This window comes from Cyprinus carpio, chromosome A15 (genome assembly GCF_018340385.1).
Source record: "Cyprinus carpio isolate SPL01 chromosome A15, ASM1834038v1, whole genome shotgun sequence".
Classification (NCBI taxonomy): domain Eukaryota; kingdom Metazoa; phylum Chordata; class Actinopteri; order Cypriniformes; family Cyprinidae; genus Cyprinus; species Cyprinus carpio.
This window is the reverse complement of record NC_056586.1, coordinates 9,732,241-9,759,929: the sequence shown is the minus strand read 5'-3', so window position 1 is coordinate 9,759,929 and position 27,689 is coordinate 9,732,241. Positions and strand designations below refer to the sequence as shown.

Sequence of the window (27,689 nt, the reverse complement as noted above, 5' to 3'; positions counted from 1 at the left end):
AATTCCCAATACATCGAAACTCAGATCCTATGATGGTTGTGCAAAATTCAGAATTGAAGAATTGTCTCGTATCAGTTCATGGAATTTGAATAGGCCACACCCACAGGAATTTCAATTGGAAATTGGCAAGAAAGATAAATTTACAGAATTGCAATTGAAATAATTTTTTGGGAAAAAACATTTTGGGAAATCAAGTATTATTTCGCCCTGGTTACTAAATAAATAATCCTTTCTATATAGCAATAATAGTTATCTATTGACCATTTGTTTGTGTAGTCATTCATGAATTCTATCATTTGTCCATTCATGCATTCTATGAGAGAGATTGTTTTTGGCATTTTTGAGTTCACTTTATTGAGTTAGGATAGTATAGAATTAACAGGAAATGTAGTGGGAGAGAAAACTACTACAGAAAACTGTCAGCCCCAACATGCATTCTGTAGTATTCTGTCATTTGCTTTAACATTCTACTGTTAATTTGTTCGTTCCCTCATTCTATCATTCATTTGTTAATTTTAGTATTCAGTAGTTTAGCATTCTGCTGTTTTGGCATATATTCACTCTGTCTATCTACAGGAGCATCCTGTTGTTCAATATCAACCTATAAATCTCTCATCTTTTTGACTTAAAAATGTCAAAAATCTTGACAAACATGGGTTTTCTAGTAAAAAAAAAAAAATCAGTTATATCAATTCCATTGAATTTTAGTTTGTTTTCATTTTACTTGCATTCAAATTGCGTTGTGTTTGCTACCTCAGTTCAAGTTCAGAAATTGAATTGGAATGTAAAAAGAATTGTCTGTTCAGTTCTGAATGGTGCACCACCCTTCTGCCTACATTTTTTCCCCCCTCAAATGTCCTTTTTGATAGACAGGCATTTGAAGTCAAATGGGTTTTGAATGAAGTTTTATTTTCACTTCAATCCATTTTACTTTCTTCTGCGAACCTCCATCTTTAGAATATTTGTCGGGGGTGACTGATCCATAGCATATTCTTCAGATTAGAAATGAATTTAGAGTAATGTTGGTACAGGAAGATGAGCCTTTCGCCCATGGGCCATTGTAGGTGTCCTTGTTTGCATTCTGTCACACTTGGTTTTGGGTTCACAGTAAGTGGGGGGACCACATCCAGCATTGCTTTTCAATTTAGCAGAACATGCTCCGGCCGCGCCAGTCTTTTCCCTTCCCGCCGCTGAGAGGAAATCTCATTACCAGCAGCTAGAGGAGTCAAAGAGAGAACAACACTCTTCGGTCTTCCCACCTGCCAGTTTACTGCATGACAATGAATGTGGCCATTTAATTTGACCATTTGTAAATCCTGTTTCTCTCAGGGTTTTTGGAAGTGTCAGACCTTCTCAGATGCAGCTGGGCATGTGGCATGCTCTCCACTACAAGAGCTAAACCTCTAGAGTCAATTTTTGTTTTTGTTTTTTGGCCTGGGATGGATGACTAAGGCTTGAGTCATACTTTGAAAGGAAGAGGAACAGCAGGGGACACTGAGCTATGAGTTTAATGTGAACACATGCATCTGTTCAAGTTTGATCTAAGGCGCTTGTCTTTGATGATGAGTTTGGTCTGATGGGAAATGGCTTCACTGGTGTATTTTTACTTTGAATTCTGCTTCTGAATTATCTTTTGATGTGAAAACGAGTCAGTTAATACCTGCTTTATGTGTTTTGTAATTTGCAGTGGACTGCCTGGACCCGACCTGCTCAGGGAGAGGTGTCTGTGTACGCGGAGAGTGCCACTGTTTTGTAGGCTGGGGAGGTCCTGGATGCGAGAGTCCTCGTGCTTCCTGTATGGAGCAGTGCTCTGGACATGGGACCTTTTTAGCTGATACCAACACCTGTAATTGTGACCACAACTGGACTGGTCACGACTGCTCCACAGGTCAGAACAGTGGTAGATTTTTAATAGTTTTAGTTTTAATTAACAACACCAATACAAGAATGTATGGCAATACATCAGATTCTGAAAGTAAAATAGGCTGTAAATTGCAATTCAGGTTGACTTTACCTACATTAACATCTACCAACACTGAACTAAAACAAATTTTGATTTCAGTAAAACAAAGAGATTGGACTAATTCATGTAAATTTAGATTTTGCACATTTTGAAAATTGAGTTTACAGATTGTGACATCAATTACGATACTGAAGTTAATCAGAAACACTATTAAAACTTCTGTCTTAAAACTTTCATACTCATAAGACACAAGACAAAGAAGAATTGCAAAACTAGTGTAATGAGCCTTTTATAAAGGATAAATGTGAACACAATAATCACAGATATATGGAAGCCCACCACTGTATAAAAAAGGTAAACGCTACATTTAGTCTCACAATTCTGACTTTTTTTTTTCACAATTGTAAGTTATAAAGTCAGAATAGTGTCATATAAAGCCACGACTGCATGCTATAAAGTCAGAATTGTGAGAGAAAAAGTTGCAATTACATTTTATATAATTTATTCTGTAGTTCTGAAACAGGCTTCAATGCGAATATATAAAAAATTTAAATAAAAATCATGCAACATTTGCACTGAGCAGGTATCATATTCAGAGAAATATTGCTTCTTTTTTGACCTTTGATAATTACTTATCATATAAGTATCTTATCCTGTACAGATACCTGCCTAATCTGATCATATTGCATATCTGTGTCTCAGAGTGCACTATGTGCGACAGTGTTAGCAAATTGTACACCTGTGTTTTTGAATTTGTGTCTTTGTGAGCGGTTCATCACATATTTATGCGTGCCTGTGCATGAACCGATTCATGTTAATATCTCGTAAACCCTCTAAAATGAACCTTGATGCAGCTGATCTTTGCTAATCACCACGCCACCTGTTGCCATGACAGCGGTTACTAAAGGTGTCAAGGTGTAATTTCATGCTCCACCTAATTTACCTCAATGTTCTCAGCTTGTGTGATTGAGAAAATTTGGCGAAAACAATGTGTGCAAAGCGCTTCAGTAAACATGCAGTCTTTTGCCTATAACTGGAAGTTTAAATTCAAATTTTGGATTTCTGAACACGTCAAAGACATTTTTCAGCCATTTATAAACAAGGTTGATAAAGTCACCACTGTGCCATTTCCTTTCTTTTTTTCTCATCAAGAATATACCATTTGGTCAAATTCTCCATGGTTTCAAAACAATTTAGTCCTCTCTTCTCGACCCCTCTCCCGGTCACGCCTGACCATCTTTTCACAGAGATTTTTTCCACATTTGAGCTGTTTCGGTCATGCTTGTTAGACCTCCATCAGGAGGTGGGGGTGAAACAGCAGCGTGGATGGCTGATTCTGTTAAACAGCGACGTGGATAGTGTGCTTTGATTTTCACTCAAGATGGTACACTGATGACTACAGTGGACATGAGTCTTCCACTTGTGGTTTAGTTCATGTGAAAGACAGACAGCCTGTAATACACTAGTGCAGTTGTTTGAAACCAGGAGATGCACCTAAACGTTTTACTAACAAAAGTAATGTTCAGCATTTGTATTTTAACATTCAAAAATTTACTGTATATTAAAGGTCAGAAGTTTGGAGACACTTACTAATTCTTTATTATGTCTAAAAATGCTACACAAATCAAAACGTGTTATCTTCAAAGCAACAATCCTTTGTCTAAATTTCATCAATGCATCATCTTAACTTACTTCATGAGGTATATAAAAATCAAATAAAAAAATGATAATCTCATTAAATAAATTCAGATGTGTCTGAAATTTGGTACTTTAGTGAAGGACCAAATATATACCTACATTATATATTATTTATTTAATTGTCAGTTTCACTAAATTACCACAAGGAAGAATGATCTTTAATTATTTTCATTTATGTGCACCAATCAGTGTTATTTTAACATTATTATAAAATGTTTTTTTATAGTTTTATTTTTAGTTATTGATAATACTTTTTTTTTTATTCCCCGTAACACAAGGTAGAAAGCCAAATTCTATTTTAATAAACTAGTTATGAAACAAAGACATTTATTATTGATATCTCTCCAGAAGTGCTCAAAAGCAGTGATGCAGTTTCGTTATTTTGGTCGCTGCTATCGTAAACACCACCAAGCTTAAAGAGATCAGAAAACTAATGTTAATTTTGCTTCAGCAAACTTTTGAAAAACAACTATCTGTGAATATGATTTTGACTTTAATGCCAAGCAGACAGACTGACCTATTAGGTAATCCAAGAGCTTTGCTGGAAATAGCCATTTAAAGCCTGGCTTCTCAAGCAAAAGATGCAGCATGACTAAATAATTACGAGCTCTGAATTGCAACCACACCAGAAAAACACCCAGCAAATTCAACACATGTATTGTTATCGATACGCTGTGAATAGTGTTATTTAATTGTATTATTTTACCTTAACTTACTTCATTTGATTTGATTTTATTTTAACATAAAAATTTAATGAAAATAAAAAAGATAAAAATAATAAATAACATAACATAAATATATTTACCTCCTTTGGCAAACATCTGGCAACCGTTTAACACTGACAAACATTACATGTATTGTTACTGATAAACTGTGGAAAATGTGAGTTTTGGTTTGGTAAATAAAATTATAAAAAGGTTTCTGCAAATTTAACACACAAGTAATAGTTCTAACAAATTTTGGGGGTGAAATAAATGTTATGCCGCAGAACTAAACAGAGATAAGGCCACTCCTAAGATGTTATGTCTCTCCCCCGCTTGAACTTTCCTTCTTTTTTTTGCCTCAGTTCTCTTGGGCTCTAGTATGTGGGCAGCCGGGCAGCTCTACCACGTTTTGAAATGAGCTGTTGCAAACATTCAAGATCTGCATCAATTAGTTCTCCTCCTCCATTAAAGGACGCAAGCAGGAGTTACCCAATTATTGTACAACGTTAGTACCGTCTTTGCCCTGCAGTGAAGCATTGTTGGAACGATTCACAGATGGTATCATCCTGTCATTTGGCTGTTGTGTTACCTTTATGAGACTCGCTTTGAGGAAAACTGTTATGAGAAAACGATATTCCTATAATCTAGTGAGTTGTTTTTGTGTATATGCGAGAGAGCGAGGGGCAAAATACTAAGCAAATTGAGAGAGGGACAATAAAGGAGAGCAAGAACCAGAGGAAATGAGCAACTGTGTGTCTCCTAAGCAGCTCTGAATGAAATGCCATTAGGATGCCTCTAATTGAAATGTTGCATATGAAATTAAGGGCATTTACATAATTTAACAAAGGCCCAGCGTTGTAATTAGCATGAGGGGAGGATTCTCTTTGTTTTTCCTTCAAGCTTTTAAATCTGGTAATGCCATGTTACGGTTTGTGCCTGAAAAGACCAATTTAACTCTGTTTAATTTGTAACAATGACAAAATGCAAAGCTACATGAACATAATTGACTCATTAATGGCCTATAGGCAACCTTCTTTCTGACTCCCATCTGCATAGATCTTACCAATTAGACAGCGGCACATAATCACTGTTCTATGTTTTGAGGAGGGCTGTTATTTTTATTATATTAGAGTACTTGATGCATAGCATGTGTGCAAATCTTTCTTTCTTTTAAATATATCAAGATTTTACAGAGGCAGAGAACAATTTATAAAAACGTGTTTTTTTTGAATATCTGAAATATTGTTAACATGTTTGACAAAATAACCAAGGAATCCAACCTCTTCCATAGTTCAGGGACTGTAGTGGGTTTCATAACTTTGTCGCCAAAGAATTGACAGAGATTTTCAATCTGGTTTAGATCTCTGGGCCGACCATTTCATTATTTCAGTGTTCTTAGTGTCAAGGAACTGCTTTACCAAATTTGCAATGTGAAAGTGTCATTGTCTTGCATGATAGTTGGAGGCTGCTTGGGAGATGCTTGCAGGGAAGGTACAGCATGTTCCTGAAGCAGGTTCTGAGAAATATTTGCATTCACTCTGCCACGTATCTGTAAAATAGGCCCAACTCCTGCTGCAGATAACATTTCCCAAACCACGATACTTTCTCCTCCACAGTTCACTGACTTCTTTATGCACTTGTGCTTCAGTTTTTCCCCAGTGTCACTCATTTAATTTTTTATACTGTACTTCAAAATAGAATTAATTTATGAAATATGCTTAAAAACTGCCCTTCTACTCATGTTAGGATAACTTCATCCATGCAGCTTTTATGATAATTATATATATATATATATTTATATGATAATATATATATACAGGAACATGCTGTACCTTCCCTGCAAGGATCTCCCTATATAATAAAAATGGTGAAAATGCTGTTAAAATGAATTAGATGAAGTAGATGAAGTCTAATGTCTGGTCCGTCTGTCAACTTCCCAAACATATTTCATGTTAACTTCCCCTTATTGTTTCAATTGATGTTTTGTGCTTTATGCCACATCTGTATCCTTTTCATGTTTCTGGAACTTTTCCATTATGTCAAAATTTCAGACTCACTAGGTGTGATATGTAGTGTTTAGTGAATTAATTGGCACTATTGGTTCACACAGCCAAACCTTTTCTAAGCCCTCTGAGGCAGAGACCATTCTATTTTTAAAATCTCATGTGTAAGATTTAAATTATGAACTAACTTTCAATTATTGCCTCATAAATCTTTATTTTATAGAAAAGCATTTTGTGCCGCGCTGTCTCAGCTTTCACCTCATTACTTATGCAGTAAAAAGACTTATATAATCCAGCATGTGTCTCCATTTCTATGGGAAGTCAAAATTGGATTTTGTTCTTTGACTTTTCTTTCTACTTTTTTTTTTCTTTTCTGTTTTTGCCTACTCCCCTCCACACAAAAGAGGGGATTTCCCCCCAAAAAAGAAAGGAAGAGACACAGCAGAAAATCTGCCCTGTTAAACCTCCCACAATCCCTGAACCCCTGCTTTGTAATGGTCTTATTAGATTTGTATTGTCCAAAGGGGATTGCCCCTTTTATGAGGTGCAGGAATTTCTTTTCACTACCCATCAGACAAGGTAGTGGAGCGTGGCCGTCCCATCACTGACAATAACTCCTGGATTTGCTTTCTCTTTACCCCCTGTCCCAACTACTATTCGGTAATACCCCTTCTTCCTCCTTGTCCCACAGAGCTGTGTGCAGCCGACTGTGGTGGACATGGCATCTGCGTGGCGGGCAACTGTCGCTGTGATGAGGGCTGGATGGGTGCTGGGTGCGAACAACGGGCTTGTCACCCACGGTGCAGCGAGCACGGGACCTGCAAAGACGGAAAGTGTGAATGCAGCCCGGGATGGAATGGAGAACACTGCACTATAGGTAAGACGGAAGACGGATGCACTCGTTTGTATATGCATGAAGTGTCGGATGAGGGTGGGGTCGTGACGGGGGGGAGGTGCGGGTGAGGAGGTGTAAGAGAAGCATGCGTAATTGAATTTGTGCAACTCGGCATAGCATGAACAGGTTTGCTCAAAGATATGAAGCTTGTCTTTATGCATTTTAATGTGGGAATGTGCTATGGTGTCTTTTCATTTCTACTCATCATTTCCCTCCTTTCTTATTCTCTCTCTCGTTCCTTTCAATTAGTTCATTTTAAACACAAACATTTGGATTGCATGAGCAGAGCAGTCACTGGAAAGACATTCTTTACATTGGGGAATTAAACTGCAAAAACATTAAAACATTCATTATTTTTGCAGTTGTGTAAACATTTTGGGTTTAATTTACTTTTGTTTGGACTAAAAAGCAACGAGAGACAGTGATTTTAGGAAAAGTAAGGGATGCTGTATGGTAAAAATGTCAAGGCCTCTAAATAATAAAAAAATATATAGTTTATACTTTTTTAGCAATAAAAGGCCTTTTAGCATAACTGTTAAAATGTCCCTTTTCAGGTTGTGGTACACATTTCTTTTTGCTGTGAAATTTGATTTTTATAAGGTAAACTGAAGAATAACATTTATATTGTTAGTAATATTTCCAAGATGCAACAAAAGTTTCAACAGCTTTTACTTCATTGAGGCAACCCATCCTTCAGTTGAGCCAGGTGTTGTGCCATGGACAGATTTTAGGATATTTTTCAAGTGTTAACCCAAAAGCCACTAAACAGAACACGACAAAACAGCAGATGAATTCATTCCCTGTCACCTCCAGAGGAGGAAGACTGTTGAACACAACACCTTTTGGGTAGTTTTGTAATGGAAATATGGGTTAAAATGGATTATTGAGCCCCTAATGAAGCTAAGCCAAACATAATGTTCTTATTTAACATGCACAGCAGTGGCCAACAGTTCTCCCTGCCTGTTTACTTTGTATTAACTATATGGAGAGAAAATGGTTCACACAAATACATGTCCTTTGTGGTCCTGGAACAGCATTCCACAAAAAAATTATATATCATGAAAAATAACTACACATCAAATAACTCTTTTTATTTTATTAATGTTTGCAAATATTGTAGTCAAGTATGTTACCTTGTTAAGCTTTTGTAAGTTATCTTGATTTATTTAGATGTTTCTTTAGTGTGTGAAAAAAAAGCAAGGTTGTAAACTATTTAGACTATATTTTGGTAACAGGTTGCAAAGAATCCAAACTTTTTTCTTAAGGTTAAGCACCTCCCTTCTGTGTAAGCCCGTTTCTGCCACTGAATAATAAGTAAAACAAGGTAATTGCGACTATTTATCTCCAAATTGCGAGATATAATTGCGACTTCATATCTTGCAATTCTGACTTTATAAAATGCACTTGCGAGTTATAAAGTCAAAATCGTGAGTTATAAAGTCAGAATTGTGAGTTATAAAGTCAGAATTGTGAGATATAAACTATATAAACAATTCTGACTCTATAACTTGCAATTCTGAGAAATAAAGTCAGAATTGCGAGATATAAACTTGCAATTCAGTGAAAAAAGTCTTTGTAGAATTGTTTATACTTTATAACTCGCAATTTTGACTTTATAACTCACAATTGCTAGTTATAAAATCAGAATTGCGAGATATGAACAAGTCGCAATTACCTTGTTTTATGTTTTATTTAGTGGTGGAAACGGACTTCCATGCCCCTCAAAGACCATTGGATTGGGAAAGAAAAGTTAAATAATTTAAAGTATGTAAAAAACATTTTAAGAGTTTCAGACCCAATTTTGTGCCTTACTTGTTTAAAGTGCCACCTAACCTACCCTTTAATTCACAGAGCAATAATTTGGTTGATAACAGTGTTGCACCTAACAACATCTTAACCGTAACCCTAAGATTTGATTGGTTGATTGGAATGGTGTTCTGAGAACATGAGTACATCACCTGAAGTACCTAACGCTCATTTTCCAACTCACCTAAAGAATCTGAATGAGCCAATAAACAGTCTGTTCTGTGAGACTGTCTTTACCAGTGTTTCTGTCTCAAATTCATTATGTCTCTGTTCTACTCTTTGTCTCTCACCCTCTCTGTCATAGCCAAAAACATTCATAACATATCTTCTCTTTTAAAGGAACTTACATAGTGTAATCTGACATTGTATTTTTTCCAGCTGTAACATTTGATTTTGTCTCTAAGTTTATCAATCGGTGGCCCCAAAAAGAAAACACTCCTCAGGAAACAGCTTTTCATAAAACACCAGAGGTGAACAAAGTGAAGAAAACAGTTTCTACTTTGATCTTATGAAATTTCCAGTTCAGTAAAACCAGAAATCTTCTAATGCGGGAGTATTGCTGTTGTTGTTGTTTTTTTTCAGGGCCAGTGCGCTAGCATTCTGTCTTTTAATAATTTCTTGATGCATTATTGATGTTCTTCATACATGTACTGTAGTGAGACATAGCATCCCAACAGCAGGGATCCTATATTCTCATAAGCATGTGCCATTAAAGGCGGTAAGTTTGACGGTCCATGATGTAATGTACAGAATGTTCGACAGATGACACGTTGCCTCTTCACTGGAGTTTGGATTAGCGCGTGGCGGTCTCATCAGTGACATGCTCTTTCTTAATAATAATAATATCTTAATACATATATATAAAATTACAATGTCTAACGTAAGGTAGTAAGAAGAGCTTTATATATTCAGGCTTCATAGAAAGTGTTGCCAAAACATCTCACTCCTCTAATGCATGTACTGATAAACTGAGACTTCACACTACATATTTTTTTTCCATCTCTCTCTTTCTCTACCCTGTCACACCATACCTTTAACTTTCTCCCAGCCTGTGATGTGATGTGTTGCTTTTTGCATGCTTTTTTCCTTGCTATAGCTTTTGCAGCCCCTGTGTTTCTGTAAACGTAGAAGTATTGAGCAACCAGCCCATGCCTCTAGCTGTCTGTGTCTTGTCATGGAAGCAGCACTGTTCAAAACCTCCCTTATATGTCCTTGTCTTTTATCTCCCCTAAAGCTCACTATCTGGATAAGGTAGTGAAAGGTATGGCACTCCTCCTGTCCTATCTTTTCTTCCTCTCTCTTGTTTTGACGTCCATCATGTTTCCATCAGCCCATCCTTCATAATGCTCATCTTTAGGGTTGCACTGCAATTTTCATTCAGCCCATGCTTCATGCCACACTAACCACAGTCTTTGCCACAACATGCTGCTGTTGTTCCACCACATCCAATGTGCTGCTCTGCCACCTCGCCACTTAGCACCTTCACACCCGCTGAGTGGGCGGCACAAGAGCCGGAGCGTCTCCTTTGCCGCCGTATCCCTACTGTGGAACTCAAGGGGATGGATGGCCCAAAGGATCCAAGGAGGGAGGGCTGGCGGAGGGTCACGGACCTTGCCAACCGGCGCCATGCATAATGGATGTTCAGTGCAGCTGTGTAGCACAGCAGAGGGGGTTCTGAAAGGTGCTGAAGCGGCAGCCACTCTAATTAAAGCATGCTATGCACCGGTGATGCCAGGGCCCTGAGCCGCCCACACCCCTACCTGCTTCTTGTTTTTTTTCCTTTCTTGTCTGGTTTTCTTGCTCTATGCGCCCACCCCTTTCCTCCCACATAGAGAAGCTGGGTGGCTAGTGTGAACTGCAGGGGTCGCGCAAGGCGGTTTGTGGCCCTCCGGAGCTGTTTCTGGCTGATGCACGGGTGCACTCCACAGGGGACTCTCTCTGAAAGAGCTGCCAATTAAGCTGATTTGCAGCCAGCAGAGCACAGATCTTTATTTATTTAGCTCTTTAATAAGCATTCAGAACAAACCATTCAGACATCTCGCCGCTGCAGACTGTGCAGCTGTTTGTCTGTTTGGGTGTTTAAGGAGGAACTTGCTGTCTACTGGTGAAGCTCATCCTTTGCTTGTTAGCAAAGCATATAACTGTCACTGCCAGCCTTGTAGCACAAAAAGATTGAACTTGCACTGATGTGAGGTCAGCTGGAGGCTGTGAATGCAAGTGCAACCTTGTGTTTTGTGATCTGCTTTTTTGTCACTTCCGTTGAAGGTAGAGAAAAGACAAGAAATTAGATCATCCATTGGTCTTGTTCCAAGTGGCTCCCTCAGTCATCCTCAAAGCACACACATTGTTGACAAAGCATTGTGTACTAACTATTTAGTAGTTCTTCACTGAGAAGTGCAAAGCATCAAGGATGTGTGGGTCATGCAAAAGAGACACCCTACTGTGCACTCTGGGACATGCTACTGCTCCTGAAGGTCCACCTTTCTAAATAATTTAGTTTCAGCTTGATCCAGTACACCTGCCTGGAACTTTTGAGCAAGCAAATAGACCGTGATTAAATGGTTCTGGTGTGTTTACTTGGGATTAGAACTAAAATCTGCAGGTCTGGTCTTCCAGGAGCATGTTTAGACAAGATCATGCTAGTCATCAAAATTGCCATTTGGGATTCTTTACCCAAGAGTATGATAGATCACTGTATCGAAGCATGTGCACTTACTACCATTCTACAGCTCCATTGGTCTTTTTTCTATTTGCATGACATTGTGCTGATCTGTGCAGCTATATAATTACATAAGTCAACATCACAGCCCACTTTCATGATGGATTCTCCATTTAGGTGTAGACTTACATGCAATGGCAAAGATCAGCATTTTTTTTTCTTGCATCAGATGGTGCTAAATGTGCTAACATTCATCAGTTATTGAATGAATGAACATTGAGCATAGCATCATGATGCACAAAGCATAGATGAAAACACTGCATGGCATTCCACATTGAGCCATCTTTAGAAATGATCATAGCTTTTAGAGGCATCTCACGTTTCCTTCTTATCAGGCACCTACCACATTTCTTTCTCTATACAAACTCCCACTCTCTCGCTTTACCTTCCTGTAGTCTCTGTGATGTTCGAGCAGTGGCTGTGCTAACTGTCGCTGACAAAATAGGTCAGCTCAGACATCTTAGAGAGTGGCTCTTGGCTTGTGAAAAGCATGTCAGGATTTTACATTCGATTGTGCAGGGTTCATCGCCTTTGTCTATGTTTTCATCTTAGGAAATGGAATTGGACAGGTAGCTGATAAGTGACAGTGAGGGGAGGAGGAAACAGATGACAATGACAGACATTTTACGCTGTCGTACAGAGTGTACCATGTCTGTAGGACCGTGTGCCACCTGTGCTATCTACATTCTGTCAGCATTAACCTCCGTACTCAAGCGCAGCCCTGTGAAATCCTATTCGAAGTGTGCCATGACATTCACATTATTGGAATTAAACATATGGTTTGTGTTGTACCTGGCGCTTGTGGTTTCCACATTTAAGACTAGTCTGCTATCTAAAGCTAAGGCTGTTAGTTGTATTACCCAAGAAACATTGATTATTCATATCGCTGTTTATCTAGTTGAGGTAATTGGGTTTTTCCTTCTACCTTTCTTGTGTCTCACTGTCTTTCCTCTTTTTCTTGCTCTCTCTCTCTTTCTCTTTAGAGCCGAGTTCTGCATCTATTGTACAACACTAATGAAAATGTATTGATCCGGAGGAGCTCTGCAGTATGAGTCTGCCTCTATAGGATATAATGGCTTAAAAAGGTGTATCAGTTAATCACCTAAAGTTATCACTGTTATTGTTGAAGTGCTCTTTTGACCCACAACCCTTCATTTTGACTTTTTTCGTCTAGGATATATTAACTAGGCTTTGCAATGTCTTGTCTGTTATAGTGCAATGTTTGTTTTAGTGAAAAGGTGTCTTCTCTAATGTGTATGCTTTGTTTTGTGTGCACAGAGGGCTGTCCTGGTCTCTGCAATGGCAACGGCAGATGCACACTGGGTAATAATGGCTGGTACTGCGTTTGTCAACTGGGATGGCGGGGAGCAGGCTGCGACACATCAATGGAGACATCCTGCAGTGACGGCAAGGACAATGACGGAGGTACAACACAAACAAGACGCTGCATTGACATTTATTATGAAGATTTAAAAGTCTTTTCTGGGGTCTCCTTCTCTTCTCTTCTCTTCTCTTCTCTTCTCTTCTCTTCTCTTCTCTTCTCTACTCTCTCTCTGTCTTTTCTGGGGTCTCCTTCTCTTCTCTTCTCTTCTCTTCTCTTCTCTTCTCTTCTCTTCTCTTCTCTTCTCTTCTCTACTGGAGTAGTTTATGATGCCTATGCTGTTGTCAGTTTGTCACCTAAAACACTACAATCTAGAGTTTGCCTTGAGCACCTTCATTGAGCTAAAAGCAGGCAACTCTTTAAATAGCATTGGAAATGATCAGACCTTCCCTGTGGATATGTGGACCCACTTGTAGAAGAGTGGGTTGTTTTAGCCAAAGTCATAGGCTCCAAGTTCCCCAAGCTCACAGAGAGACAAACAAAGTCCACATCACCTAGCTTCCATTTCCCAGCAAGCATCAGCTTGGAACAGACCTCCTGCCAAGCCTCTAAATCAAAGGTAGACTTGTCCTTTCACAAACCACTCTGAGAATAAAACATTTTTCCACTCTTGAGCACACTCTTCTGGGTGATTATTGTTCTGCTGTAGTTACCAAACTCTTTGTTTTAGCACTAACTAGCATTTACAAATACAGGCTTGATGGTGCTTTTGTGACCTTCTTAAATAATTGCTTTGTAGAGATTCTCATGAAAACAGCAAAAACAGGTTGTGAGGGTATACAGCCAAATGGAAAAGGCATGCAGACAAAACTAAAATGTATGATAACCTGTAGAATACCAATCACAAAAGTGCTAGCAAATATATTAGTAGTAAAGCAGTCAATTGGAGGTAGTGTTCCAGCAACTGAAACAAGCAGCGGTGACGCTTCCACCAGGAGAGGTGTTATTTTTATAATTTGGCCCATCTGGTCAGAGAGGTTCCTGAAAGTAGAGAGAGAGGAAGAGAGAGAGATATTAGAGAATAAGGGATGACCCAGTTCAGTACATTAAAGGGTTCCTCTCAGCATGGCCTGAAGTCCTAAATTATTTCAGAATTACAGGAGGGAGAGGCTGAGCTGCCTGTAAAGGTATGGAAACTGTTGGAAAGAGAAGGAAAAAAAGAAAAAAAAAACATGAAGGAAATAAGAAGCCAGACTGGCTCTAACTTACTGCAGTAACGCAGCTCTAGGGCACAGAAAGCCATCCAACAGAGGCAGTTATTTCTCAGAAGTTTTCAAGATCCTGCTAACGGTTCGCCCATGTTCGTCTTGGGATGATGAAATCTTTTTCCTCTACTTTAAAGATACTGACCTAGGGGAATGACGTTAGCTTGGACAAAATAAGCATGTTGGAAGGCATCTGTGCTCCAGGTTCTGAACATTTCTGGTAACCAGGTCATACCTGATCAAGCTGGTTTCTGGAACATTCACTGGTGCCCACTGGAGGAAGGTGTCACAGTTTGTGTCTGATAGGCTAATGAGGCCCTAAACCTAACCCCCCTACCCCTACCCCAATTAAATCTGTTTGTAGTGTGGCACCTTGTCCACAGCGGTCTATGATCTCTGACCAACTTGACCAAGATGATCCACCACAGTAAACAAAGTACACCAGCTTGTAGTCCATCTGATCCATCAGCTAAACTAGCTTTGTCCAGCTAGAAACCATGTAAATCCTGCCACTAGTAAGTGAAGGCAATTTATAAACATATAAATTGTTTGTCACTTACATAAAAAAAAAGTAATTTTGTCATTAGTTTTGTGACTCTACATCCCTGTTATTAAAGATTAAACCTGTCCCCTCTCTATCAGATGGGTTGATGGACTGCATGGACCCGGATTGCTGTTTGCAGACATCATGCCAAACCACGTCTCTGTGTGTGGGCTCTCCTGATCCACTGGATATTATCCAGGAAACCCAGATCTCTTCCACTCTGAGCACCCTGCAGTCCTTCTACCAGCGTGTCCGCTTTCTGGTGGGCCGGGACAGTACCCACGTCATCCCTGGCTCCAACCCCTTTGATGGCATGTAAGTGTTTCAGTAGTAATGTTTACAGTTTTTGTGCAGTTTCTTGGAGTTCTCTTTTCCATACTTATCCCAAATCCCATAGTGGTAATATTTAGATCAATCAGTAACTATAAGTAGATGCTGTCAATCCATCTACAGTTCTAGTTCCTGTAAACAAACAGGGCATGGGGCGCATCCCAAGGTGCCCCAAAGATGTTTCTTATGAGAGAACAGTGCTGTCACTGTGTGATCCCATATGACTTTTCATCTTTTGCCTCATTTTGTGGCGTTCCCTTTTTATCTGTAAACAATACCTAGAACGCCACTTTTGCATTTGCATCCCACTCTTGCACTGGTCTCGTCCCTCTCTCTCTTTCTGTTCTCAATTGAAATGAGCACAAAAGATGCTACTAGAGACTTGGGGAAAAAGTTGTGCTCCTTTGAAATGTTGTAGAGTATCCCCGCATTTCTTTTCATGAAAGAAGATCTGACATTTCAAAGGCAAAAATGAAAACGTAACAAACAAATGAGCATCTTTTTGTGCTCTCCATGAAGAATGTCTCTAATGGTGCTGCCCAGGGTACATTGAGGTTTTGATTCGTAGCTCCATAAGGCATAATGTGCCAAAGAGGTCTTCGATTCAAAGCCTTCTGTTTTTAGACCTTGTCTTGCTTTGTTCATTAGGAAACTCAAGTGGAAATTTCTTGTTTAGAGGGGTTTTGGATCAGTGAATAGTCCTTCCCTGTACTATAGTGAGCAGGGTATTGTTTTTACATCTCTTAAATGGCCATTTCCCACAGTTCAGCTCAGACTCTGGACCAAATGGCCTTTTGGTTTGCGTGACTGAGCCTCTGGCAAGCACGGACTCCCTTTGTCTAATCTGCGCTGTCCTAATGAGACTCTAATCACTCCAAAGCTGTCCAGCGATCTCCTTCATGCACTCATTTCAGTCCTATCTGCCAGACGTTCTTCTGTTGCATAAATCACTGCGCCCTCAATCAACTCAATGCGCATAACCTCATGCAAAGATGAAACGCTGGACTTTGTTTGATATTGCCTTTTGTGCACATGTCACCCGGTATTCATGAAATGCTCTTGTAATGCCCTGTGACATTTTCCCAAAGGTGACATTTTTGCGATGCTCAGTAGGGAGTCTTCCGATAGCCTCTTCATTAATTCAAGATAAGAGTTTTGGCCTACCCTTCATCACCATCATTTCCAAAGAAAAAAAAAAAAAAAACATAAATAAATAAAAGCTTTAGAAGTCGACCGGCAGCAGCAAGATCGGAGACCTCGATTCACCTAAAAATATCAGGGCTGATATATTATTTATTACCTCTTCGTTCCTCCGCCCACTGACAGATATGAGAGAGGCTGACAGCCGCCCAGATGGACCTCTTAGACACAGCCGCAGTCGGTCTAAAAGAGCCCCTTGCCATCACCTGATCAGGCCTTTTTATTGATTTCACAACCACTTCTGCATGCTCAGAAACATGTCGAAAATGCACATCTGACATGTCCAACCACAAGAAAGCAAGACACCTGGGAATGATCAAAGTCACCTATCATCCCTGTTTTACAAGACTCACCTGTCTGAAACTTTTTGAATGTTCTTCCAATGTTCTTTAACCTTTTCAGCATGAGCTCTGTTTATCTGAACACCATGGATCGCACAAACAAATAAATGTGCTTGCCTGGAGATCCACGTGGGTCAGGTTGTTTGCCTGCTGCATCTGAGTGTACTTAGCCCCTTTTACCATCATGTGGAGATGGTGGAAGGGGTGGGGGCAGCCTGAGATGACCCATTATTTCTCTCCATTTAGCCTATTTAGAACACATCGCAGTTTCTGCGAAAGGGAAGAACTGCTGTGCACAGATATAATGTAAGAGAGGGAGCATGTTTGTATTTAGCCCCTCTTATAAAGCTTTTTAAGTAATTAGCAGTGCTTACTAAGACGTTAGATGGATTGACAGCATCTTCTGCAAGAATTAGGAACAGTGATGCTAATCTGTACTTTTGTTGCTAAGTTGTTTAGCAATGCTCTGATAATAACCCTAGTATAATAGTGGCTGTTTACATAAGCAAATAGAATAAGCTAGTTAGCTTTACAGTGCTAAAGAAACTTGCTGTAAGTTTTATTTAATAATTCCACTTCAGCAAACAGTTTGCAAGCATTAATTTTGCCTATTAACCATTTAGCCCTTTTTTAGCCTTTTTCAAACACACAAGCATTCAGACCACTGCTTCTTAGCGCTCCCAGAAGCTGCCTCTCAGGACAGTTTAGCATGCTGTGCTTGATAGTTATTTAAGATGTCTTTTCTAATATCAAGTCAAACCCGGCCTGCAGGTTTGCTTCTATTACATGGTTTCCAACGCATTGCTACCCAAGGTGATAACTCTGTTGTTTATAAACCTCCTTGCACTTTTATCTGCCATTCCGACTATCTTGTTTGAGAAGAGGGGTTTGCTGAATAAATAAACTTTAGACTTTTTGTCTAGACCTCTTCACTGTTCCTCCTTTCTTCTTTATCTTCTTCAGATCTATTTAATGTCAATATTGAAATCATTTGTCGTAGAGTTGTTGAATCAGCTCGGTATATTTCGCTGTGGCTCAGAGCTGACGGTTCCACTCAGTGCACCTTGTGAAAACTTGCGTCGTTGCCCCTTCTGAATGGGAACACTCTAAATCAAACTGTCACCTCGAGCAATGTTGTAGATAGACAAAAGCTTTACACATTATCTCTCTCTCTCCCTTTCTATCTTTCCACCCTCTTAGTGATCTTTCTTTGTCACTTCTTCTCTCTCTTTTTTTATTCTACTTGAGTTCGCTTGCAGTCTGATAATAGACATTGTGGTGGAGCTATGCACTTGTGTGCTATCTCTGCTAGCTTTGTTTACAGGGACGCAGAGCTGAGCCAAGGACTGCTGAAGGTGAGAGGCTGCTTAAATTAGCATAAAGTTAGCCTCCCTGGGACAGGGATATTGTTGGGTCTGTGATCTTGCCCGCAGTAAGGACAGGAAGGGGCCAGCCTCTTACACACCAGTGTTAATTGTTCCGGTACCTGGCAAATGTTTAATACCTAATGCTTTGATCGAAACAGGCTCAATGTGTAATTTATTTCCTAGGTGCTTTTTTTCTTTAACCTAGCTGATGTATGTAATGTTTTGGATGTTAATGTACTTTAATGTTATATTTTAATGTACAATCCATTTCCTGTGACATGCCAATTATTTAATCAAATTAATTGCATACATCAATATAAGATATTACATCACGTAGCAGATTTACGTTACAAAAAGTGAACCTCTAATTTTTAAATAATAGTTTTAATATTTGTTTTATATATATAATATTATTGTTATTTGTAATGTTATTGTACCGTTATTATTTGTTAATCTCCAGCCTGAACAGCATGAAGCCTGATTAAAAATCTCTAACGCTATGAGTCATAATTCATGTCAAGGGGGGAGTTGTTTTGTAACTGTTCAGGATTTTAAGAAACTGTGTTTGACTTTTTCATATCGATCAGTAAGTCGGAGCTCCTAAGACAGACAGATAACATCAGATAGAGGCAGTTACAAGCCCAGATATCTGCTGTGACTGAAAGCACTCATACCTCCGCATTGTTCTCTCAAACAGCAGGAATGACACAAACACTATCCTATTTTTTTTTTCTCTCTCTCTCTCTCTCTCTCTCTCTTATCTTTTGCTTCTTAGACAGGAAACCCCACTGAGGTTTCCCCAGAGCTGTGGGATTCATCTAATTTATTATATGTGTTTACAAATAGCATTTAATGCTGCCATGACATAACCTCTTTTTCTCACTATGATTTTCATTGTTTAACCTTGCAGTCATGCCTGTGTTATCCGGGGACAAGTAGTGACTTCAGATGGGACTCCGCTGGTCGGTGTAAATATCAGCTTCATTAACAAACCAGCCTATGGGTATACCATCACAAGACAGGACGGCAGGTAAGTTGTAGTATGTTTAAAATGGTGTTTGAAAATGTAGGCTAGTGATTTAAATGGAAATATATTGGAATTTTTCATGTCGCCATCGCTATGCATGCACCTTTAACCCACATCTGTGCACTCTCTGTATGGCAGAATGATCTATAATGTGCTGGAAATAAAATTGGAGGACAATTTTACTCCCAGCACACTATTGCACATTTTGCTGTTTGCTTGGATGGTGCTTTTTGTAGCCATAAACAATCTTCAATCTCCCTGGCTCTCTCTTTTTTTTTTCTCTCTCTTTGCTCGTAAACACATGGTCTCCCTCCCACAACAGCCCATCAAGCACTGCAAGAACAGACTCAGTACGGCATGAAATCACCAATGCACCTGTTTGCTTGCTTAAAAATGGGAAAGCTGTCTTAACCGATTTTGTTTGATTGTGGTCTGTTCTATACTGGTGCCTTTACTTTTTAAATTACTTATTTCTTTACTTCTAAAGAGGTCCCTCTGCTTCTCTGCTAACCGCTAGAGTCTGACTGGCCAAGTAGCATGCAGTGGATATTCATGTAATACAAAATTTAGCCTAAAGTCAGACTCAGGAAATCCTAAAAGCCATCCATTATACATCTGCCTTGATGTATTGAGAGTCACTTACGCAACCCTGACTCCCTGAAGGAGAGAGCAGAATGCTGTGTCACGTAATCAAGAACCACTGAGGTATAGACGGTAGATTTGGAAGACATCACATGATTATTAATGTAGTGGAAGTCGTGTGAGGTTCCTTTCCCCTTGCAACCAAAAATATCTCATTATCTCAGTATAAATATCAGAATAGGTTTGGGGGATCCAGATAACAAACTAAGAATGTTTAAGTAACGTTACCATTAAGTTATGGAAATGTTATTTCTAAATGTTCTCTGAATGCTCAAAATGACCACTTTTGAAATGTTTAGAAACTTTTTTTTTTTCTTGGATATGTGGACATTAGAATATATGAGGAACGTTCCATTTTATCATTTTGCAAACGTGGAAACTTTACTTTTGAATGTTCTCTGAAGCATCGGAAAAAAGTAGTAACGTTTAAAAAAAAAAATAATTACACAAATGTCCAATTAAATGTTTTATGAGCAATGTATAAATAATGTTTCCGTGCTTACGTCTTGAGAGCATTGACAAATACCAGATAACATTTCATGTTCTTTTAACATTATTGGAAGAACGTTTTTTCATAACTTTGAGAGAACCTTGCCAGAATGTTTTTGGCAGAAAATTGAGAACGTTCGCTGTCCCTGATATAGTGGTTGCTACAAGTGGTAACAGTGAAATAACTTGCATATATCCGAGGCCAACAAGCTAGCCAGAGAACTGTATGCTAAGATAGCAGGCTATTCGTTAGTAGATTGCTAAACTAATCGATTAACAGGATGCTAAGCTGAACAGCTGAACTGCTGTTTAGCAACTAGTGCAGCTATGCAAATGTAGTAGGCTAACTGATTAGCATGTAAGCTGAATAAACATAGAGCTGAAACTCTCTATGTTTTTATGTTTGGCCTATATTATCCCTAAAATTAACCATGGTTTTATTATAGTAAAAGTGTAGTAACCATGTTTTTTTGGCGAATTGATTGCCATTTGTATAGCTAGTTTTAATACAAATAGCATGGTTAAACTATGGTTAGTGTAGCAAAACCATGGTTAATATGTGGTTACCATGTCTTAACTATAGTAACCATGTTTTTTGTTAGTGTAGTAAAACCGTGTGTGTGTGTGTGTGTGTGTATGTGTGTGTGTGTGTGTGTGTGTGTTTAGTAAAACCATGGTTATTTTCATATTTACATTATGTCTATGTTTCCAAATAACTGAAGTAATGCTCCACTTGCTTTCATAATGCAGTTGTTCTGAAAATTTAAGGTAGTTTGGTTTTAAAATGCAGTTGACAATCTAGTTTATTTTTAAAATTTTTTTTTTTTTTTTTTTTTTTTTTTTTTTGAATTTAGGTTTATATTTTAGTTTATAGGACTCACAACCATATTCTGGCACTGTGTGAACATAGCCTCAGCTCAGTTCAGAGGACTAAAAGTGGGTGGCTTCGACCTGTTTGGGGTCTAAGCCATCGATCTGGCTAACCCCTTTGGGTTAACTCTGTGTCCCTTCAAAGTGTGCACTGAAAGGCTGAATACACTAATAAAGTGTGTCATCCGTGCCTGAGGTGCTTGTGTGATTGATAACAGGCCTGTGAATCACTCATCGATTGGCATGGCAGCCTTTAGGGCCGTGTGCATGCCCGTGTAATGGTTATATGTGTGTGTGTCTTTCATCGCATGTGACAGTGCAGATTCACGTTGTCTCTATACAGCTGCATAAAAACACACACATGCTTTCTCTTGCAGACACTCCCCTAAAAGCACGCTCTGTTCAAACTCCCACAGCGCACAGGAAAATGCTCACATTTTAGCAAGGGCACAACAACAAGGGCAAAGCAGACCTTTGTTTTTCAGCCGTGCCAATGAAAGCTCTGTGAATAGCCCTTTGGGATATGTAGTTGAATTAATGTTCAAGCAGCGTGACGTGTGACTACAGATGCACACCGCATTTATGCCAACCCTGAGAACAAAGACACACAGTACAGCGCATTCTACGAGTCCACATATCACATATTGCTAATCGGCTGTTTGTGTTTTAGGCGTATTCAGTATGCGTGTTGTAAAGGTGTGTCTCCTCATGATGATACACAAGAAAGCAGATCTGGATTTGTACACAATCAGTCATCTAGCGAGCCACACACGATAGCCTGCATATAGCTTCCTGTTCTGTTTCTGTTTAGCGGCGTCAACAACAGAGCTCTCTGATCAGAGCGACTCTATATGCAGAGTGTGTGCTGCCTTTGTAGCATTGTTGTAAAGTTATGTTAGCGCAGAAAGCTTTGCACGCACAGATCAATAATACTTTACCCTTCCCTTAAATGTCATTTCCCCTCTCACCTCCTTTATCAAAGCGTACCGTGCCACCGCACAACAAAGACGCTCAGCAGTGTACGCACGTCGACTGCGGCAAAGAGGAATCTTGCCAGTTTATTCCCCAATAGAGACTAACGACATCGCTCACCACCCATTCATGTGGATTTTATTAATGCAAATTCTAAAGCACAGCATATTACACTGAGCCAGTGGTTCATTGTATTCCAGTCACATTGTGTAGCTGCCAGATAAAAAACATCCCAACTAACTGAATCCGAGTCCTTTTCAAATGAATCCTGTCATTTAGTGAAACATAATGAATTACAACCTTTATTAAGTCTGGTTTTGATGGCAGTACAGAGTAATAAATGGTATTATGAGATAATGAAATGCTATTTTAATTTCACTGAGTAGGAAATCAAAACACCATTTTCAAGGGTTTGATGGTTGGCATACTTTAGCAATTTACTGTATATAATCTGATCAACACTCTATTAGAGAATTACAATGTGATAAGTCTCAAAACTTGTAAGTTCATGTTCATGTTTATCTTAAAATAACAGTTCACCCAAATATGAAAGCTCTTTCTTTTAAACAACGAGAGTGCAAACTAGTATTTAGTTTAAAAATGATAGGTACAAATGTCATGGTAAAATTGACACTAATTAGATGAAACAATTCACCAAAAATCACACTATGACAAAAAAAAATAGTAAAAACAGTGAACCTTTAACACTAATAATGTAAAAACATATGATTTTTAAACTGTATTTAACAATTATGTGTAAAAAAGCATTTGTTTTGTGTGCTTTCCTGAAGCTCAAACTGTGCAAGCAACATCAGTATCATGGGTTTTATATCTTAGAGAATGAACATGCATGAACTGGTAAAAATGTACATTTTGAATGCAGTGTAACATTCTTTGAATAAGAGCATCTGCCAAAGGCATAAATGTAAGTACCCTCAGTGGGTAGATGAGAAATTGACGTACATAAAAATGTTTTCATTTTGGGTCTGTATAGTTGCCATTATTTTGAGTGATTTGTGTACATAAAAATGTTTTCATTTTGGGTCTGTATAGTTGCCATTAATGAGATGAAATAGTTAGCCTCTAGCTCAAAATGGGTCAGTTTGCAACATATTATAAGGGAATGAGTAATTTTATGGTAGAGGTTTTACTAAAGGGGACGATGGTGATCAATAATGGATAGTTCCTTGTGGGGCTTGAACCAACAACCTCATGGTTACCAACCCAGATTTTAATAAACACAACTGCAAAGCTAAAATTTCTGAAAGACAGCTACTTTATATTCTAACATTATTGAAAAAGAAATGAATGGCTTTATCTCAATAGCTAACCAAACATGCTCTGTCTGTTTCAGCTTCGACTTGGTGAGTAACGGGGGTGTGGCCGTAGCTCTGCGGTTTGAACGTGCTCCATTCATCACTCAGGAGCACACCTTGTGGTTGCCGTGGGGACGCTTCTTTGTCATGGACACCATTGTGATGAGACACGAGGTCAATGACATCCCCAGCTGTGACCTGAGCAGCTTCACCCGTCCCATGCCCATCGTCCTGCCTGCCCCGTTGACGGCGTTCGCTGGGACCTGTGTCGAGAGGGGCAACATCGTTCCAGAGATTCAGGTGATAAGCTATACGGAGGAAGTGAAAAATATGTTACAATTCATAATGTGTACAATTAATCTGTTAATATAACCAAAACTATGTGGGTGGGGTAAAATATTATTGACAAATAGTGTCCAACTTAATTTATTAAAGTTTAACCAATCGAATCTGAGTAGACTGAATCCCTCCCTATATAATTTACCCCACTAAATAGATTTATGCCTACATATATTTATATATTTACATAATTCCAGTTAAATACCAGATTTTTCTATAAGTTTTGTCTTCTTAAACTCCGTCCCTTTCTTACAATCAACTGTACGCTCACATTCTGATCTACCACTGTCCAGTCAACAACCAATAGATAAAGTCCCCGCCCTATTTTTATTTAGATTTTTTTTTTTCTATATTTTTTTTCATTTAGATTCTTTCTATGTGATATTAGTTATGATGGATTTTAAGTTGTTTTTGTTGTTTTTTTAATTTATTTATGTTATTTTTTGTGTTTTTTAGTGTTGTTTTTATGATTTTTTTAAACTATATTTTTGTCTTCATTTTAACTTTTAAGACTAATGTTTTTAAACAGTCTGATTCTTGTTTAGTCTGACAGTTACAGACTGTTCAAAATTCGACGGCTATCTCAGACAGATGAAAAAAAATGGTAATTTGCCACGATTGATTCCAGACTAGTGCCGGTTCGTAATGATGTTCTGATAGACAGCAGAGGCAGATATTGGGAAATGTACATCAGAAGGGAATGGAGGAGGCTCTGTCTCAGGTGGCAGTCCTGTGATTTTATCTCCTGTGTGTAATTGGGCAGAGATACACAGTCCAATTTACTACGCCAGACATTTTCTGAAGAACGATAATTACATTTAGACGAAAGCAGCATGGAAGCTTTTTGAGTCTGACTCCTGGATGAGCTTTGCAGTCAGTGCAAAAAATATATATATCCATGTTTTGGATTTAAGGGACTGTGATCAAGGTTCTATTTGTTTAAGTTTGTGTATGCTAATTTCATTGCATCCAAGTGTGTCTATTAGATATATTTTAATATGAAAGTGGAAGTGGGAAAAAAGTGAAAAAAAATAAAAATTCCAGCCAAGTATGGTTACCCATACTCAGAATATGTGCTCTGCATTTCACCTATCCAAAGTGCACACACACAGCAGTGAACACACACACACACACTGCGAAACCACACACCCAGAGCAGTGGGCAGCCATTTATGCTGCAGCGCCCGGGGAGCAGTTGGGGGTTTGGTGCCTTGCCAGTCGTGGTATTGCCAGTCCGAGACTTGAACCCACAACCTTAGGGTTAGGAGTTGCACATTTATGCACATATATGTGTGTGTGTGTGTTTGAATTCTGATAGCTCTATTTGTACCTGTGTGCCACCTTTCTAATTATTTTGTCATCGTCTTTGGTTTCAAGATAAATGAGTCAGGCTCACACACATTGTGCTGTCTGGGCTATTAATATCGGCACAAATCTGTCCCATCCCAAATGTTGAGGCGGTTTATTCACACACACTTACATGTGCATCTACACACACCCACACACAGAGTTTTCACAGGTTTACAAATGGAAACGTCTATGGAAGTGCTTTTCTTATCAGTGTTTATTGACGCTGTAATGATCGGCGGTGTTTATTGGTCAGCCTTGTGCTTGACTGTGATAAAGGAGCGATACGCTGAGAGTTAATGAGAGCTCTTCACCTCTGAGTCACTAAGTCTCCGAGCTGACTTCCTGTGTGGAAACGACGGTGTTGTTAATGATGCCTGTGTGACTTCGACGTATGCATTGCTTTACACTGAGTAAGTTGTTCCCTTGTTATGATAGTTGAGTCATTTGCAAGTTTCTGGGTCTCATTTCAACCCAAAATCAAGAGGGAATAAAAATAAATTATATTAAGAAGATTTGGCTGAAATTGTTGTTCTAGTGTAATTTCACAAAATTCATCAGGATTAAAAGATTGCAAGTGGAAAAAGACTCATTTTTTTTTTATTATTATTATTTTTTTTTTTATAGGTAACCATAAGAGGCTACTGGACTGATGTGTGATCATTTATCTGATATATGACAAAATAATCTTTATTTAGGTTCACTTCCTGTTTTCTTTTCTCTTCCTCCTTTTTTTTTTTTTTTTTTTTTTTTTACTTATTCACATGTGTTGCTGGTACTGGTCAAAGAAAAAAGATGTACATTGCATTCCACAAAAATATTAATCAAAAAGTTTATATAAGCCATTATGGCCGATATAAGATTTCATGTGACTCTGAAGACTGTAAGTAATAACTGCTAAAAATTCAGCATTGCCATCACAGGAATAACTTGCTTTTTAAAATCTATTAACATACTGTAGAAAACAGTTCTTTTAAATTGTAATATTATTTCACAATATTACTGTTTTACAGTCTTTTTGATCAAATAAATGGAGCCTCGGTGAGCCTAGAGACTTTTGAAGTAGTGTATATTTAAGAGTTTTTTTTTTTTTTTTTACATAATAGCTTTTTTCTTTCTCTTTGAGATGAAATATGGCCTAGATTCACCCAATAATTAGTATTTTTACACTGTATAATAAAACGTCTGCTGTGAAAAAATTAATTAATTCTCATTTGCGTATATACCAGAGATGCTAAATAATGCAAACACTTCTCAGCAGGGTGCATCTCCCACAAAATTAGCAGATTTGTTGCAGTTTGCTCTGTTTTCTTGTAACTAATATGAACATTTTCACCTCTTTCTCTCCCCAGACCCTCCAGGAGGAAGTGGGGATCCCAGGTACAGAGGTACGTTTGAGGTACCTGAGCAGCCGGACGTCGGGGTATAAGTCCCTCCTGCGCATCACCCTGACCCACTCCACCATCCCGTTCAGCCTGATGAAAGTGCACCTCATGGTGGCCGTCGAGGGAAGGCTCTTCAGGAAGTGGTTCTCAGCTGCGCCTAACCTCTCCTATGACTTTGTCTGGGACAAGGCAGATGTCTACAGCCAGAAAGTTTATGGGCTGTCTGAGGCATTCGGTGAGTGGGCAGTGAAGTTGTCAGTGTCACATTGCTCAGGGCTGTTGTCGTCCTCAAGTTCAAATGTGTTTATTCTTCACTCCCACTAGTGTCCGTGGGTTTTGAGTATGAATCCTGCCCGGATCTGATCCTCTGGGAAAAGCGGACAGCCGTCCTGCAGGGATACGAGACCATTGCGTCCCACTTGGGCGGCTGGAGCGTCGACAAACATCATGCTCTGAATGTCCAAAGTGGTGAGTTAGTACATGCAGAGGCATGAAAGATATTCAGATGCTCACAAACACACAGGTGCTTATTAATGACGAGTTTTTCCAGTTGTGGAAATGTTCACTGCTTGCTGAAGATGAACACTTGTTGCTTGAGAGGACTGAACTTTGATTGGAGTGCATGTTGTCACATTTATTTATACAGTATGGCACTTTATACAATACAGATTTAAATTTTATTTCGAAATGTTTTGAAAAGTTCAATTATGAAAAGTTCAATTCATCTACAAGCAGCTCGAGTCAGTTTAGTGGTGATGTCTGTATGACAGGACCTTATTTGAGCTGAAGAGGTCAATTTTCCTACTGCTGTTGAATTGTTTCTGAAATCAGGGATTGCTTAAACTGCTCTGTTCAGTTCCTGTCAAGTATTCTTTTTTGCCAGCGCACAGGTGCACTTATCTCAGTAATGAGGCGTACTTGCAGCACAAGTGTTGTGAGTGCAGGTGGCAGCTTGGTCTGTCACTAAAACCCAGTGCTGTCGACATGAAGACTTCCGGTAAAATTTGCTCAAATTCTTCAAGTGTCAACTCTCTCTTACCCTCTCTTTGCCCAAGTGAATTTGCTACCATTGAGTTTACACTGAAGCTTGTTTTAATGTCTTCTGTTTAATTGATTCTCCTTGGCTCCACACTCACTCAGCAATTTT

The 27,689-nt window shown here is 38.8% G+C and overlaps 1 protein-coding gene across 12 annotated transcripts in view; it reads left to right on the top strand.

Moving 5' to 3' along the window:
• LOC109104259 (teneurin-4) overlaps positions 1-27,689 on the top strand; it is a 216,645-nt gene that overhangs the window by 147,471 nt on the left and 41,485 nt on the right. For 7 of the 12 annotated variants that reach the window (XM_042770962.1, XM_042770956.1, XM_042770961.1 and 4 more), the window contains 9 exons: positions 1,688-1,888; positions 7,060-7,245; positions 10,304-10,330; positions 13,067-13,213; positions 15,017-15,233; positions 19,067-19,186; positions 23,511-23,772; positions 26,510-26,777; positions 26,867-27,010. In XM_042770962.1, the coding sequence (XP_042626896.1) occupies positions 1,688-1,888; positions 7,060-7,245; positions 10,304-10,330; positions 13,067-13,213; positions 15,017-15,233; positions 19,067-19,186; positions 23,511-23,772; positions 26,510-26,777; positions 26,867-27,010 (1,572 nt within the window). The remainder of the gene's footprint in view (positions 1-1,687; positions 1,889-7,059; positions 7,246-10,303; positions 10,331-13,066; positions 13,214-15,016; positions 15,234-19,066; positions 19,187-23,510; positions 23,773-26,509; positions 26,778-26,866; positions 27,011-27,689) is intronic. The other 5 variants (XM_042770964.1, XM_042770963.1, XM_042770960.1 and 2 more) reach the window with 1 other exon arrangement.